At 43.2% G+C, this 16,754-nt stretch overlaps 1 protein-coding gene across 2 annotated transcripts; it reads right to left on the bottom strand.

The window, feature by feature from the left end:
- Positions 1 to 4,451: 4,451 nt before the first annotated feature.
- Positions 4,452 to 16,747, bottom strand: LOC140118373 (THAP domain-containing protein 2-like). 2 transcript variants are annotated; one of them, XM_072136218.1, is made up of 3 exons: positions 16,540 to 16,747; positions 13,158 to 13,353; positions 4,452 to 10,180 (listed from the first exon to the last, which is right to left on the bottom strand). In XM_072136218.1, exons 1-3 carry the CDS (start codon positions 16,608 to 16,610, stop codon positions 9,833 to 9,835), a joined length of 615 nt encoding a protein of 204 aa, XP_071992319.1. In that variant the 5' UTR covers positions 16,611 to 16,747; the 3' UTR covers positions 4,452 to 9,832. The 2 variants fall into 2 exon arrangements, with proteins under 2 accessions (XP_071992319.1, XP_071992320.1); XM_072136219.1 differs by having other exon boundaries at positions 13,158 to 13,336; positions 16,540 to 16,737.
- Between the last annotated feature and the right edge of the window lie 7 nt (positions 16,748 to 16,754).

Raw genomic sequence — 16,754 nt, forward strand, 5'->3', positions numbered from 1 at the left:
ACTAGCCGATGCTTCAGTAGATGTGTTAAGACTTTCAGCTAGATCCGCAGCCTTGTCTAATTCAGCCAGAAGGGCTTTATGGTTAAAAAACTGGTCAGGGGATATGGCTTCTAGGGGTAAACTATGCGGCATCCCCTGCGATGGTAATTTTTTGTTTGGGCCCATCTTGGATGATTTGCTGGAAAAAGCAGGTGACAAAAAGAAGGGTTTTCCCACTACCTCTAATAGACCCAGATCCTTTCGGTCCTTTCGGAGATCAAGGTACCAAAGGAGGGATAGGGAAAGCAGACCAGGTCCATCCAGACCCACTCAGCCAACTAGGGGTTATTTGTTTGGCCAGCAGCACTCACAGTCTAGGCAGTCCACTTTCCGGCCACAATGACGCGAGGCCCCAGGTGGGGGGAAGATTGTCCCACTTCCTCCCTGCCTGGGAACACATTTCATGCAGTCAGTGGATTCTCAGTTCCATATCTTGGGGGATAAAGCTGGACTTCAAGAACTTTCCTCCTCAGAAGTTCAGAATAACAAGAATCCCATCGGGAGAGAAAGGCAGCATGATGATGGCGGAAGTAACCGAATTACTCTCCAAAAAGGTACTGTGCCCAGTCCCATTAGGGGAAGAACAGATAGGGTTCTACTCGACCCTATTCTGGGTAAAAAAACCAAGTGGGGCCCTAAGAACTATCATAAATTTGAGAGAGTTAAACAGTTTCTTACAGATACCAAGCTTCAAGATGGAAACGCTAAAATCCGCGGTAAATCTGTTATATCCGGGGTGTTTTATGGCGTCAATCGATTTTCTTCTGGTGGGGCCTTCAGTAGAAGCAGTAGAGGGTCAAGTGGTCAGGGTTCGAAAAATTCTAGATTTCCTGGGTTGGCTAGTCAACGTAGAAAAGTCAGAAATAGTCCCGTCCCAACAGAAGCTCTTTCTGGGGGTTCTCCTAGACTCAAATTACCAAAAAACCTTTCTTCCCCGAGAGAAGCAGGGGAAAATAAGGGAAAGTATAATGAACATAAAAAGGTCCCCACATACAACCATCAGGAAAGGTATGTTCCTTCTAGGGAGTCTAGTGGCCACCATTCCCGCAGTTCCCTGGGCTCAGTTTCACACAAGAACCTTACAGTATTTTCTTCTTCAGGTCTGGGACAAGAATCCTTCTTCCTTAGACAAGGAGATACACATTCCAGAGTTAGTAAAGGAATCTCTAAGTTGGTGGTTGAATCGAGCGAACTTAGAGCAAGGTCTCCCCTGGTTTTCAGGTCCAGAAAAAACCATTACAACAGACGCAAGCCCGGGGGGTTGGGGGGCTCACATGGAAGGCAGAATATTTCAGGGACATTGGAGCACTCAGGAAACAACCCTTTCATCAAACAACAAAGAATTACGGGCCATACTAAAGGGGCTGGAAGCAGCTCTTCCATTCCTGAGGGACAAGAACGTTGTAGTAAGGTCAGACAATACCTCGGCAGTAGCCTATATAAACAAGCAGGGAGGAACAAGGGGTCCACAACTCATGCAGATAACCTCTCACATTTTTCAACTGGCGGAGTCTTGCCTAGCGTCACTAAGGGCGATACACATAAGAGGGGCGGAAAATACCCAAGCAGACTTCTTGAGCCGCAATGTCATCCGGCAGGGAGAATGGGTCCTCAATGGGGAGATCTTCAACCTGATAACCAAAAGGTGGGGGGTCCCAGAAATAGACCTTTTTGCCAGCAGAAAAAACCGAAAGGTGAAGCGTTTTTTCTCCATAGATTACAGGGATCGTCCGTTAGCAATAGATGCCTTCTCCCAAAATTGGGGAGACCATCACCTGTTATACGCTTTCCCCCCCATGATCTTAATTCCCAGGACTCTGGGGAAAATAAAACGGGAAAGGGCAAAAGTCATCCTCATTGCCCCCTTTTGGCCTCGCTGTGCCTGGTTTTCAAGTCTGAGAGACATGACAATAGCGGATCCATGGGTCCTGCCAGAATGGAAAGACTTGTTATACCAGGGTCCTATTTGTCATCCGGAGGTGAGGGGGCTTCATCTTACGGCATGGCTATTGAGAGGTTGATTCTTGAGAAAAAGGGTCTGTCAGGTCAAGTCATTTCGACCCTTCAAAAAAGCAGAAAACCCATCACCTACAGGATTTATTTGAGAACATGGAAGGCGTTCTTTAGGTTTATGGGTCAGAGACCAATTGATATGTGTAAGCCAGATTTCGGTAACATTCTGGGTTTTTTACAACTAGGCCTAGAAAAGGGGCTGAAACCATCCACACTAAAAGTCCAGGTGTCGGCCCTTGCGGCTCTGTTTGACCAGGATGTAGCCAACCATCCTTGGGTGGCTAGATTTGTTAAAGCCTCCGTAAGACTCCGCCCTACCGCTAGGTCAAGTTTTAGGTTGGATGTGGCGGGTTCTCTCGACCTTTCCTTCGGGAGGAAGGTTCTTTCCTCTATTATCCCTCCCTAAAAGTGTTCTTCTCTGAAAATCTCTCTGGTTGGTGCCGTCGTGGTGCTGGGGAAAACAGAAGTTACTCACCGGTAATGATGTTTCCTCGTACCACGACGGCACCTGGTATATTCCCACCCGGGTGTTATTTCCTACTTTTTTCTTGGTGTCGGTCAATTGGGTGTCGCAAAAAAAAAAAAAAAAAAAAAGTGTATATATATATATATACCTATAATATTCATATACGCACGTATATGGGTGTATATCCACATACTACGCATGCATGGAAAATTTTTTTCTGATGTATTAACGATGAATCTCTTCCAAGTCTCTGTAACCCACTGAGGCAGGATAGGAGGAGTGCGGTTTTAAGCTCAGGTTTCCTGTCCCTGGGGCGGATCCCTCTCTCTGGTTGGTGCCGTCGTGGTACGAGGAAACATCATTACCGGTGAGTAACTTCTGTTTTTTTATTGAAAAACATTCTTTTTTACATTTTTTTTTTACATGATCCACCATGGGATATGAACAAGCAATCATCTGATTGCTTGTTCTTGATAATACTCTGCAATACTAATGTATTGCAGGGTATTAGCAGTGTCGGCCTATGCAGATGCATAGGCTGACACTTTGCCTTTAAGATGACGTCACAGACGCCATCTTAAAGGCAATCCCTCCAGGCTTCTCTGGGGTCCCCATCGGATGCCGATTTCCCCCCCCCCCCCACCCGAAAACGGTGCGGGGGGGCGATCGTGGGGTAAAGACCCCCAGAAGGCATGTTAAATGCCGCGGTCGCGTTGACCGCGGCATTTAACGGGTTAAACACCCACGATCGGAGCCCACTCCGACCGCGGGTGTTAGCCGGGGATGTCAGCGGTATTACCGCTGAAATCCCGCGGCTAACGATGCCGGTCCGGCTGCTGTGCAGCGCTGAACCGGCATCGTCTCTGCACAGTAACTGTACTGCGCTGAGCGCTATTCGCGGAACTCAGCGCAGTACAGCTACGGCGCAGAGCGGTAAGGGGTTAAGGCCGATTTAACCATACATTTCACTCCTTCAGGACCAAGTTTCAAATTTTTACTATTTTTCACTGTACAAGCCGTATCGTACACATATATTTATATACTCTCCTTTAGGCCCTGGTCATATGTTCCGCTAAGTGTCCGTTCATAACGCAACGCTCCGCACATGTTTCCAGGGAAACGCATGCGATCTGGTTATCAAGGGAAACGTATGTGCTTTCGGCCTGAGGACCGCCCTCTGTGAACTAGCAGCGCGTTATGAACAGAAGCCTAGCGGAATGTGTGGCTGTGGCCTTGTATCATGTATTTGTTCACTTTATCACTGACCAATTAGTGAATGGTTTGGTCTTTAAATAATTGGATACCTGACACACATGTTATGCTTGAGAAAGGTGTAAACTCGCACCGAAACATTGCGGTTCATGGAATTAAGGTTCACCCCCTTTCAACACTACTTGGAGTGCTGCCTCTTCACTTTGATATATAACCTGCTAGCCTTGTTTCAGACCCCTTGGTTTTTCCCATAGTCTTGGTATGATGATTCACACATGGGTGATTGCATCTTGCTCCAGTGAAGAACTAGCTTCTGAAAGTCTTGAGGTTGGAGCTATTAAGCATGTGCAGTAGCTCCAGCTTTGCAGCTGAGTATGCGCAGCCACCGGCTCTGCATAGATAATCTATGTAGATCTCGTAGTATCCAAAGAGGCTATTAGGTCGTGGAGTAGCCACGCCGTGTAGCTTCAGCTCTGGCTACTCCACGCCCCAGTAGCCTCTTTCATATATTTGCGTATTAGATTTATAAAGTTACAGGCCACTCAAGGATTAGCCCTAAAAAGGGCTCCCATGTCATTCATTAGTTGAACCTGCCACAGGATCTACCTTAATAGGTAGATCCGAGATGGTAGGTTTCCTTTAAAGATGTGCTTCACATTTGGGCTTGGTGATGGGGGATAATTAGCATGCTATACACTATGAAGACTAGCCTTGTATCTATCTTGTTTTAAAACTTTCTTTATTCAGTTTTCAGTATATAACAAAGCAAACATATCATATCAGTCTTGGACATTCAAATATGTCAGGTTTTACATGAGTATACAGTAAGCCATATTTTATACAACCCTTCCGGGTCGCAGCCCTAGGCATTCTTATACCCATAAACTAGCTTCTGAGACTGATAAGGTCTAAACTGTGTTTAACAACTCTATTAAGTCTTATACCGTCCAATTTGACTCTATGTGTACTTAACAGTAAAAGTAATAACGTGTCCTTTTATGAATAAGCTTCCCTTATAAGGTGTTCCTGTACTCCTGGGCAGCTGAAGATTTTAGAGATGCGGGAAGGGGGGGGGGGCTTAGGGGCTTTTGTTTCAGTTAAGTTTATTCTTTTCTACAGCAGATATATATGTCGCCTCCGTTCTAATTTTCTAAGCTATCCTCCTCTCGGTCAGCAGGTTCGCTAATCTTTCTCTCTCCCTCCCACGCGTTCCAACCATTTTTCCCATATCTTCAAAAATTTTTCCCTGGTGCCATTCGCCCAGGACGCAAGTTCTTCAAATCGGTAAATTTCTGCTACTCTGTTTGCCCAGATCTTTAATGTGGGGGCTTTATCCTGTTTCCAAAAAGAGGATATCAATAGTCTAGCTACCATCAGTAGTTGTGTGATCAGATCATGCCTCTTTGGGCTGAAAATCTCTGTTGGGCGCCAGACAAGGATAAGGCTCGGATCTCTAGGTAAGCATATGCTACAAATGTCTTCTATTTCCCCTAGTACTTTGTCCCAGTAGGGTTTAATGAGACGACATTCCCACCAGATGTGCAAATAGGTTCCCTCTTCATTACCACACCTCCAGCATTCAGGTGGAATATCTTGGTTGACTTTATGCAGAAATTGTGGGGTTTTGTATCACCTAGTGAGCAGTAAGAGTTCTCCTGTATCCTGATGCATTTGGAGAATCCCATGGAGTTCCTCAGTATTTGCTTAGTTTCTAGCTCTATGAAAGCTTCACCTAGCTCTCTTTCCCATTGTACTAGGAAGTGTGGTTTTGTTGACATAATCATCCGCTGGATGTATTTGTATATCATCGCCACTCTCCCTCTATTAGGCATGTCGCTTATCATATAGGCCTCCAAGCGCGTTAGTGGTTGGAAAGGTTGATGAACTTCCCTAAAAGCTGAAACTATCTGCTTGACAGTGTGTTGCTGCAGAAAATCGTGGGTACCACATACTTCACATACTATTTTTGTGATTTCAGTTGTGGGGCGTTCTGCCGGCGCCAGTTCCCTTAGGCACATCTCTTGAAGTTTACTCCAGTAGGATGTTTCTGGGTTCCTTTTACTATCTATTAGGTATGGGATCAGGCTAGCTGGGGTGAGGGGAGAGGGGAAACTAGTAACCAGGGTTGTCTCTCGTAACTTTTGCACCACTTCTATCAGACCTTGTATCAATATACCCTGTCTTCCTTCTTTTGCTTTAGCATTTGTGATTCCCCACAGAAGTAGCTGATTATTAACCGTGAGCTGTGATCTTTCTAGATTTAAATACAGGTTTCTACAGTTAGGGGAGAGCAGTTCAGTCCATCTGTTAATCTGGACTGCCGTATAGTATTTGTGTACGTTTGGCATGTTAATCCCTCCAATTTATTCTGTGAAAAGATTTTGTAGTTTAGGCGCGGTTTTCCCCTGTCTTGTAAATAATTTCTGTAATTTAGTGAGATAACTTCTCGGGAGTTTGATTGGAGCCACTTGGATAAGGTAGGTAATTTTTGGGAGGATATAGGTCTGTAATAAATATTTTCTTCCAAACCATGATAGGAAGATTTGTAGTGAAGATAATTGTTTTTCAAAAGAGGCTATAAGGGGCTGGAAATTAAGTTTGAAAATGTCAGTTGGGTTCGCTGGAAGTTTCATGCCTAAATATTTAATTGAGTCTTTTGGCCATTGCCATGGGGAATTGGCCTTGAGTACTTCTATTTTATGCTTGGGGAGGTTTATGTTTAGTATTTCTGATTTCTGATTTCCAGGTTTATTTTGAAATACGATAGTCTACTAAATTCTGTAAAGACCTCTGTCAGTGCTGGTATACAGGTCTCCGGGTTTGTGGTAAAAATCAGTAGGTCGTCTGCAAAAGCAGCCGTTTTATGAGTGTGTTCTCCTACTCTTAACCCTTCTATTTCTTGTTTAGACTGAATACTTCTTAGCAGAGTCTTCATTACTAATATAAATAGGTATGGGGACAGAGGACAGCCTTGTCGCGTCCCGTTCGTGATCTTAAAGGCTTCCGATAGAGTGCCATTAAGCCTGACCAAAGCACTGGGGTTTGTATAAAGTGAAAATATGCTTTGGATGAACTTTTTTGGGAAGTGATAGGCTTCAAGGGCTTTTTCCATATATGCCCAGTTGACCCTATCGAATGCTTTTTCAGCGTCGGTTCCTATCAATACTAAGGGTATTTTGTAGCGCTTCGCGTATTCAATCGAGCAAATTGCTCTACAGGTATTTTCGTGTCCCTGTCTCCCTCTAACAAAACCTGCTTGTTCTGGCGATACTAGCTTAGGGAGAAGTTCGCCCTGTCGAGGGAGTGTTTCGCCCTGCATCAATTTGTTGCAAACAGACGTGAAGTGGGGGAGAAGGTTTTGCAGTTTTTTGTAATAAGTAATGGGGATCCCATCTGGGCCTGGTGCTTTACCTACTGGTATGGATCTGAGAACTTTCTTAAGCTCCTCTTCTGTGAAAGGCGCCTGTAGGAAGTCCTGGGTAGGGATGTTTAGTTGCTTCATGAATTTATCAATATCCCTTACGTTTGGTGCTGCTAAGGAGGCTGACAGGTTGTAGAGGCCTTCATAGAATGCTTTGAAAGCTCCAGCTATTTTCTTTGTATCTTGTGTCTTAACCCTTTTGTCTGTCCTAATCTCTCCTATGTATGTCTTTTCCTACTGTTTCTTTATCCATTGGGACATGAGCCTACCCCCTCTGTCCCCATGGGCATAAAACCTGCGTTGAGGATGTTCTTAACCTCATTCCTCAGGCCTGTTAACTTTGACAGTGTTTCCTGCGCCTTAGTCTTTTTATGCTTTTTCTCTAGAGTTGAGATCATAGTTAACATATTATTTAGTAAGTTATTTTCTTTTTTTTGACATAAGCCCCTATTGAAATAAATTCTCCTCTGAGCGCTGTTTTGTGCGCCTCCCATAGCAAGGTATGGGACATTTTTTCATTTTTATGTCTATCAAAATATGCTTCCAACATCTTCTTGATTTGCTCAAAATACTTTGGGTCCTCAAATACAGTGTGATTAAAGGACCACCTCCAGTCACCCTTACACACCCCTGGGTTATCCAACGTACATATCATTGGGGCATGGTCTGATAATAGGATATTCCCCACCATGGACTTCTTGACTAGTGAAACGTGATTCTGTGATACAAAAATATAATCTAACCTGCTATATGTTTGATGCGACTTTGAAAAATATGTGTACTCCTTTTGGTCCGGGTGGAGTAACCTCCACACATCCACTACAAGGCTACAAGGTGCCAAGGGGTGGGGGTTTAGCGTGAGATTACATGTCCTATATCTAACTTTGTAATTGAAGTGCAATTTTATAGAACTGTGCTTAACTTCCACTAGAACTTAAAATATATCCATATCCAAAACAGTAAAATTATATCACTCTTATAAGAGCCACTCACATGACCCAGATACACTGCTTATACAGGTTGAGTGAAACCCTCAGTTTTCAGGTGGTGCCGTCTGAGTCTCTGCTTCTCTGTCTCTTCTGCTTCATGGCCTTGCTAGAACCCTCTTTGCTCCACAGCTCTGCTGCAGGAAGGTTTGGGAGCTGGGCTGGCGATGGTAGTGGTAGGCAAGACTGGATTTTCATCTTTGGGATCCGTAGCACTTCACAGGCTGCTTCTAGGTCCTCTGGCGTTTTGATTGTTATTGAGCCCCTCTCTCCCGAAATCAGGACCCCGAACGGGTACAGCCATTTAAATCGGATGTTCTTGGATCTCAGTTCGTCAGTAAAGGGCTTTATTCTCTTCCTTTTCACCAAGGTGGAAAGAGAAATGTCCTGATAAATTTGCAGCTTGGATCCTTCATATTTGATTTCTCCAGTCTCCCTTGCCCCTCTCAGGATCGCCACTGTGTCAGTATATGAGAGAAGCCCACAGATAACATCTCTAGGGGGATCCCCATTCTTTGGTTTCGGTCGGAGGGCTCTATGTATTCTCTCAATTTTTATCCTTTCTGCTGCCTCCTGTCCTAGCAGCTCCGCAAAGACCTCTTCCGCCATTTTAGGTAGGGCTTCATGTGCTACCGTCTCAGGGACTCCCCTTAACCTGATATTCTTTCGGCTGCTTCTGTTCTCTTGATCCTCTAGCCACAAGTGCGCTGTATTGATTTGCTCTGTGTGTCGCCTTAACACACTTCTGACACCTTTGCTAAACTCCAGGAGTTCTCCTTGTGTCTGTTCAACTTGTTCAATTCTCCCTCCAATATGGCGGATGTCCTCCTTAACATCAGACAGCTCTTTTGCTACAAAGTGTGAGAGCTTTGTATAGCGTTTGTTTTATAAAGTTCCGAGAAACAGGGGCTATTTCCTCTTCCCCGCTCACCTCCTCTCCACCCGCGCCACTCTCCGGCTCTGAGTCTTCCTCCTCTCTTTCGTGCTCCGCGCGGCCCACCGCCATCTTGGCTTTCGCTCCTTGCGGAGAACGGAGCTTCTTAAGTAAGTATTGTTCAAGGTCTGTTTGGCTTTTCGGTGCTTTTACCGGTGCCTGGTGCTGTCTGGGTGCACTTCCTCCGTATTTCACCATGCTGTAGTTTCTCTTTCAGTGCTGTCGGGCTTCAGAGATTAGTTGCCGTGAGGAGTCGAGCTCTCAAGCTGCCATCACGGTTCGCGGCCCCCGCCTTGTATCTATCTTCATAGTCATCTGATCCCTTGTATGGTCATATGTAAGGTAGCTTAGCATTGTATGTATGAACATTAATAGTAAACACCTACAGAAACTTCCACACAGTCGTAATGCTTACAGACTGCCACAAACCTAGTTGCTAAGGTTTTTAAAACTACAGGCGGTCCCCTACTTAAGAACACTCGACTTACATACGACCCCTAGTTACAAACGAACCTCTGGATATTGGTAATTTATTGTGCTTTAGTCCTAGGCTACAACAATCAGCTGTAACAGTTATCAAAAGTGTCTGTAATGAAGCTTTAGTGTTAATATTGATTCTTATGACAACCCAACATTTTTAAAATCCAATTGTCACAGAGACCAAAAAAGTTCTGGCTGGGATTACAATGACAAAATATACAGTTCCGACTTGTACTGCCTGTATGTGCGTTGTGCTGAAGTCCAAATAAAAAAAGCGGCGCTCATGTCACCTCTGTAGTTATATTGTGCATTTTTTGCGCTGGGCACATATTGTCACTGTGCTCCATCTTGGATGTTTCTTCTGGTGTCTGATCTTGAACTGGATCTCTGATCCTTTCTGTCAAACATTTCCTCTTGCCTCGTCTTTCTCTTTGCTGATAGATTTTAATCTTCTTATAAGCAATTTCTAATTTTCTTTCAAGGTCCCACATTTTTCTTTTAATTTCAGCAGGCTTTGGTAGACAGTAACTGTGGTCACTCGGAGAGGAAGAGTTTTTCTGTGTGTCTGTAACAAATCCAGATGAAAGCTTCTCTTCTAATCTCATAATAGAAGCTCTGGTAAGAGCAATCTGAAATAAGAATAACAAACCCATAAATCAACCATCAAAATCTAGCATGATAAACCAGGACACTTGGGGCTATTCCACATTGGCTTTGTTTTTCACATCTGTGGTTCAGAAATATCCACATATGCCTCAAAGCCACTGATTTCTATGGGTGTTTTCACATTGGCTTCTATTTTCACTGAAAAAGTTATGAAGCCGGTCTTTTTCAATAGTCTATGGATTTGCAAAAAAACTAAACAAAACACTGATGAAATATCTGTTGTGTTATTTTTTCCCATGAACTGATGGGGTAATTGTCACTATGGCGCACACTGGTGGTCAAAAGTGATTCGGAGAGTACTTCACAAAAAATCTGTTTATTGGTGTCTCGGTAACAACGCGTTTGGAATCAGAGGCGATACCTTTTTCAAGTGAGGAGAGACTAGAAGCTCAGGTCTAAAATGGCTTCCCAGAGCTGTACAGATTTGTTGTGAAGTACTCTCTGAATCACTTTTGACCACCAGTGTGCGCCATAGTGACAATCACCCCGTCATACCATGCATTTGATCAAGGCCGGTGTGGCTACAGCGCTCTGATGATCCCGTCAACAGGCAGCACCTGATTGGTACTCAGCTCAAACTTTTCACTAGTGTTGTGCCTGGCACTTGCACAACTCTCCCTGGTGAGTCTATGAGCGCTTTTTGGTCTTTCCCTGTTCGCCTCTCCTATACATTTTTTTCTCATGAGACTGAAAATCCAGGGGTGACGTTTTCAAAGCAATCTTTAACCTTCAGGGTTTTTTTTGCGGACGTGGGAGACAAAACTGAACTGTTAATGTACCCTGAGGGCGTGGTCACACTGCGTTATGGTTGGGTTTCTATTGTGTTTTGGAACACGTTACAACAGCTGAGGAGAGGTGATTTGACTAATCACATTACTGTTAACATTTGCGTTTACAAAGCACAATGTTAAGGAATGCGTTTACACTGCGATTTGTAAAAGCAAATGTTAATAGTAATGTTATTAGGCAAATCACCTTTCCTCATCTGTTGTAATGTGTTTCAAAACGCGTCCTGTGACCGCGCCCTAACTGTTACTATGATAATCTTATATTTGTTCTCCATGGTCTTCTTCCTTCTAAAAGCAACTTGTTAACATAGCCCCTATGTGCTGCAGCTTCAAAGCCTGTTACACGGTCTCACTCTTCCTCCCTCAGCACATTCCTCCCTCACTCTGCCTGCTGTAATCTCACAGCAGCGGAGTACATTTCAGAACACAGTGAGAGGGACAAGTAGCCCTACACAGTGTAAGCTACAGCACAAAGGCTCTTGTTAAGGCTGTGGTTTCTGAGGCCCGCCCGCTGTGCGCTAGAATCGCGTTATGAAGGTCTGCTAGCGGAACGTGTGACCACGGCCTAACACCACACCAGAGCCATACTTGCTCATTAGCATGATTTTAAAAGTTTCTTTTCAGAAGGAAGGAGGCCGGTGATAACAAATGTAAGATTACCACAGTCACGGTGCCTGGTTTATTTTGGTGGTAGATCTCCTTAAACCCCTTCATAACCAATGGTTATTTAAACATTCACCAAATTTAACGTTTTCAGTATGCTTCAGATTATCTCAAAATTTATTAGCAGCATATATAATTTTTTTCTTTTTTTCAGTGAGCATATATGCTCTTTAAGAATATTAGGTTTATAAATATTCCCTGTATAGTTTTCAGTACCTAAAGAAATGAGGGGGGGAAGCATTTTTCGTCTTTCTAAAGTAGCTAATTTCGCAAATTATTTTGTCATTTTATGTAGTGTGCTGTAATTTATACAGTCTGCAGTGACTATATACAGAGTTCTGACTGTTATTAGCCCAATGTGAATGCATATGCACTGCAGCTCTAAAAGCTGTTGTTGCAACAAACTTTCACAATTACTTTGATTGGATCTTTCCAATGACCTATTGGTTTAGGAAAGTACCAATAAAGCCATCAAAGTGAGTATATGGATGTGACTTTCCTGTAAAAAGTCAGGAGCTGTTCTTCTCCTTAGCTGGGATTTGGGATTGATGCTCCAGGAAAGGGATAAAATCTGTTAAATGGTAATAAGTTTGCATCATACAGTGTCCTCACCTTGACCTAAAGCTTTTAGGTCTTGGAGTTACTGACCAGTATTATATATTACACTTCTGTGATGCAATTGAGATGTGCTGGCAATACAAAAGTTTATTACAGTTGACTGAAATGAACGGCTTCTAATCTAGATCTCATGATCAGGACCTATACTGATCCTTTCCAGAGGTGTGTAGCTAGATCAGAGGCTGTTGGCTGTTGGTCCCTAAAGCAGGAATTCCACAATGTGCAGGAAAAGGGGACCGCAAATATATGGCAGCTCTGCAATCTGTCACAGTGAAAGCTGATGTATACTTATGTAGAGCAGTCATGAAGGTTAAAGAAGGCTTTTTTTAAATTTTTATTGAAAACCATAATAAATGTAAAACACACTGGGGGACATTTACATAAAGTGTTGGTTTCTGCATTGTCTTTGTTACCAACCTGCTCTCGGAAAGAAGATACACATTCAATATTGTGTAGCTGTGCAGATACATTTCTGGTGCCAAGATCATTTTCTGACCCTGGGACCAAAATCTGTCCTGAGCACCAGAAATGTGTCCAGCAGTCAGAGAACAGGCAACAGTACAATATCACTGTTTTGTGTCCCTGCCAGACCAAATTACTTTCCGCCAGTTTGCAGCCCCCAAAAATGGCAGCGACACATATTAATTGTGTCCGAGTTGCCACTCCTCCAAAGCCACGCCCCTTTTCGGAGAAGAGTCGGAGCAAGCGGAAAAAGTCATTTTTTCTGGCGCCGCCAGGTAATAAATAGGTCGGAGAGCAGAACATGCGGTGAGAGCGCCACAAAACTGGCGGAAACACCATAGTAAATGTCTCCCACTGTCTACATGAATAGTTCATAACGCAATAAAACAAGCCACAAAGCTGTGCTTACCTTTTCTACCATATGCCCCGGATAGATGAATATTGTAGGCACTGCATTTGCCCTTAACCGTACGGTTTGACCAGTTCTGTCAAAACAGGATTCCTCAAAATGTTTAGAGCACAAAAATGTGTGCAGGCTTGGGGAGAAGTTGTCTCTGTTGACAAGGTTAAGCCACTGCTTTCTTCTTTCTGGGTTTGAAGGAAATCTGTGTAATGTAATATTTTCAGTAAATGCCATCGGAAGCAAACTCACAAGTATTTACACAATGTCCACTTACTTATGCATCTTTGCGCCAGCTTAGAGGGGTAAAGTAAAAAAAAAAGGTTTATATATGGCTGGGGGAACCACCCCAGTCTACATGAAAAAGAAAAGTCTGCATCCATCTAGGATCAAGCATGCACGATGGTGTCTAGAAGATGCACCACAACAGACAAGTAGGAAGGATGTAGGTGACATTAGGAGGACTGTGAAACAAGACAAAGTTCTTTATTCAAGGACCGATCACTACAGTGTGAAATAGCCCTTAGGACCATTTCACATGAACGTATTAAAATGGCCATGTGCTACCCATTTTGATACGGGTAGCACACATCCGCACAGCCATTACGTACTACATGGCCATTACGGTAACCCATTTATTTAGCCGCATTGCCTGCCATACCGTACTGTGAGAAATATGTAAAACAATATAGAGCATGTTCTATTTTTTACAGAGTTTCCGTATGCCCCATAGAAGTCTATGGGAATGTTTAAAATATGCATTGCATAAGGTTGTGGACTGCACGCTGCTTTATATACGTGTAGTATCCATGGATTTTTGGGTTCAGCAAGCTAGTAACATTAATTGCCAGCCCACTGTATTTTATACAGAAACAGTGACATATGGTTAGAAAAGTCATACATATATGGTCAAATATGGCACTTCCTTTACAGACCAGCACTCACGAGACCGGAGAGCCGGGTGACTGGCTTTCGCGCATTGGAGTGGGAGTGGCTTGCTATGAGATATTTTAAATATTTTAAAACTCTATTTTTCTCCGGAATAAAGCCATTGCAGCACTATTGAAGATATGTCCCGGAGCCCAGCACAGCAGGTCCGTAAATAGGTTTATATATTTGAAATGTTGTCTACCCAAGTGATTTCCTTTAAAATATATGTTAGTGACTCATACAAACAAATGCTTTTTTCAAAGGTAAAAGTGTGAAAATGGTGATATTTCATCTCTCATCCAGGGCGGGAGAGCTTTTGGATCCAGTCAAGCTTCCCTTCCTCCTCCTGGCTGCTCAACTTCGGATCCTGCTCCATGTCACTGACTGCGTTTAAAAGTAAACCCTACGCAAGAGCAGTGCACCCATCATTTTGGCGCCAGTAGTGTGCACAGCGACACTGTAAGAACACTGTGAATGCATGAGAACTAAGTCAATGACTTGGAATGGAGGGGCAGGGGTCCGGAGAAGAGCAGTCATGAGGAGGTAATGGAGCTTGACTGGATCCAAGAGCTCCCCATCTCCTTGACTGGATATGTGACAAACAAAAGGGGCCATAAAAGTAGTTTGTAAGCAAAGGTGCAAAAGAGAGGACTCATAGTATCAGGATTCAGATACATGTACATGCCTGAATATGGCACTGTTTGCTCTATATGCAGCATATTAGAGGTCGCCCCATGTCTTGAACCAGAAACAAGAGATTGTGTTTCAATATTGACGTGTCATAAGTTTTCAGTTCCCCTTTTAGCATATTCCTCTCCCCAGGGCTGGATTGCTAAGGAAGCACTAACATGTTATACCATGAGAGGGCAGCAGAGAGACACATGAAGTGAGTGCACAGGCATTAACCCTGCTGCCCAAAGTGACCAGACATTTATCGTAGGAAAGGGAATTGTAAAACCTCGAAATGTATGAATTGTAGATAAACATCCATAATTTATCTTAAAGGGGTTTTCCCATCTGGGCATTCACATTTAATTTAAAGGGAACCTACCACCACGGATCTACCTACAAAAGGGTGGTAGGTGGATCTATAGGACATAAGGATAGCCCTTTTAAGGGCTAATCCTCACGTCCCTGCAATTTTTTAATAACTTTTATTTGCCTAATATGTAAATTTTCGAAAGAGGCTACTGGGGCGTGGAGTAACCACGCCGCGTAGCCTCAACTCCGGCTACTCCACGCCCCAGTAGCCTCTTTAGAAAGTTTACATATTAGGCAAATAAAAGTTATTAAAAAATTGCGGTGATGTCAGAATTAGCCCTTAAAAGGGCTATCCTCACGTCCTATAGATCCACCTACAAACCGATCTACCTTTATACCTTTGAATACCAAAAAAGAAAACCCAATACTAGGTATACTACTCCTATTACCAATATACAAACATGCAATACCAATAAAGATATATAGGACCAAAGTGTTATCAATCAAGTAATGCTAATAACCACTTAATTATAGAAAATGTTTAACAAACTTTATTGTTCAATACGGCCATCAAAAAACATTAAAAGCATAAAATAAAATCCACAGGAACAAGAGTGTGGCAATAGTCAACAGTCTGAGTTTGTTAAACATTTTCTATAATTAAGTGGTTAGTAGCATTACTTGATTGATAACACTTTGGTCCTATATATCTTTATTGGTATTGCATGTACCTTTATACCTTTAATTCATTTACCATATGTAAACATTTTGTAAAAACTTTCCTGTGTGAAGATAATTTCTCAGAAATGTAGCCATGCTGTCCCTTAGAAACGAGATAGCTTCCTCGGATACGACCACCTCATTTTGGCAGCAGTGGCCAGACATGCGTTATTGAGCCCTGCCTGGACATTTCATATACAAAAACTTTTTGTTTCTTTGTGCAATCCCTTCAGCAGAGGTGGTCGTATCTAAGGAGACAGTCTTGTTTCAAAGGGACCATATCACTACATTTATGAGAAATTATCTTCACACAGGTACTTTTTTTTTAATAACATTTAATTGAAGAAATGGTTCTATATGGCAGATTAATGAAACAATGTGAATGCCCAGACGAGAATACCCCTTTAAGTTTGGTGACTGTACTTCATCTAGTAGAAATCTGTAAATGGCTGTTTCTCCTGTATCTATGCAGGATGTGTACCATGCTCCATTCTTCGGGGCTTGATATAATAGGATGCTATAGGCATGAGTACATGAGTAGGGGTGCAGTGTACCCCTATTTCTAGTAATACTTTTCCTAAGGACTTGCTGTTTTATGGGATGATGTGAAGCAGTGAATTTAGCACAAGCAGCGCTGGACGATTCCTCCTCTTGCTGTGAGAACTATGCTCAGTGTGGGGACCACCTGTACGTCCATGAACGTATCAAACAGCATCTGCATCGTCTTTCTTCCCATTGTTTTTGCTCATTAATCACCTACCTATGAAAGGTAACTTGGTTGTCCCTTTTAGAGTTGTTAGAACACCCGAAGGCAGCGCACGTAGTGGGCATTGCCAGCACTAAAAAGCTACAATATTGTTACGTCCTTCTCCGTTCCCAACATGGCCGCCGTGTGCTTCACAATGTCACGTGATCGCTGCTGCGCGTTCCCATGGCCAGTGACGTCACGGCTGTTAAGGTAGACTGGAGTAATTC

This window comes from Engystomops pustulosus, chromosome 2 (genome assembly GCF_040894005.1).
Source record: "Engystomops pustulosus chromosome 2, aEngPut4.maternal, whole genome shotgun sequence".
Taxonomy (NCBI): domain Eukaryota; kingdom Metazoa; phylum Chordata; class Amphibia; order Anura; family Leptodactylidae; genus Engystomops; species Engystomops pustulosus.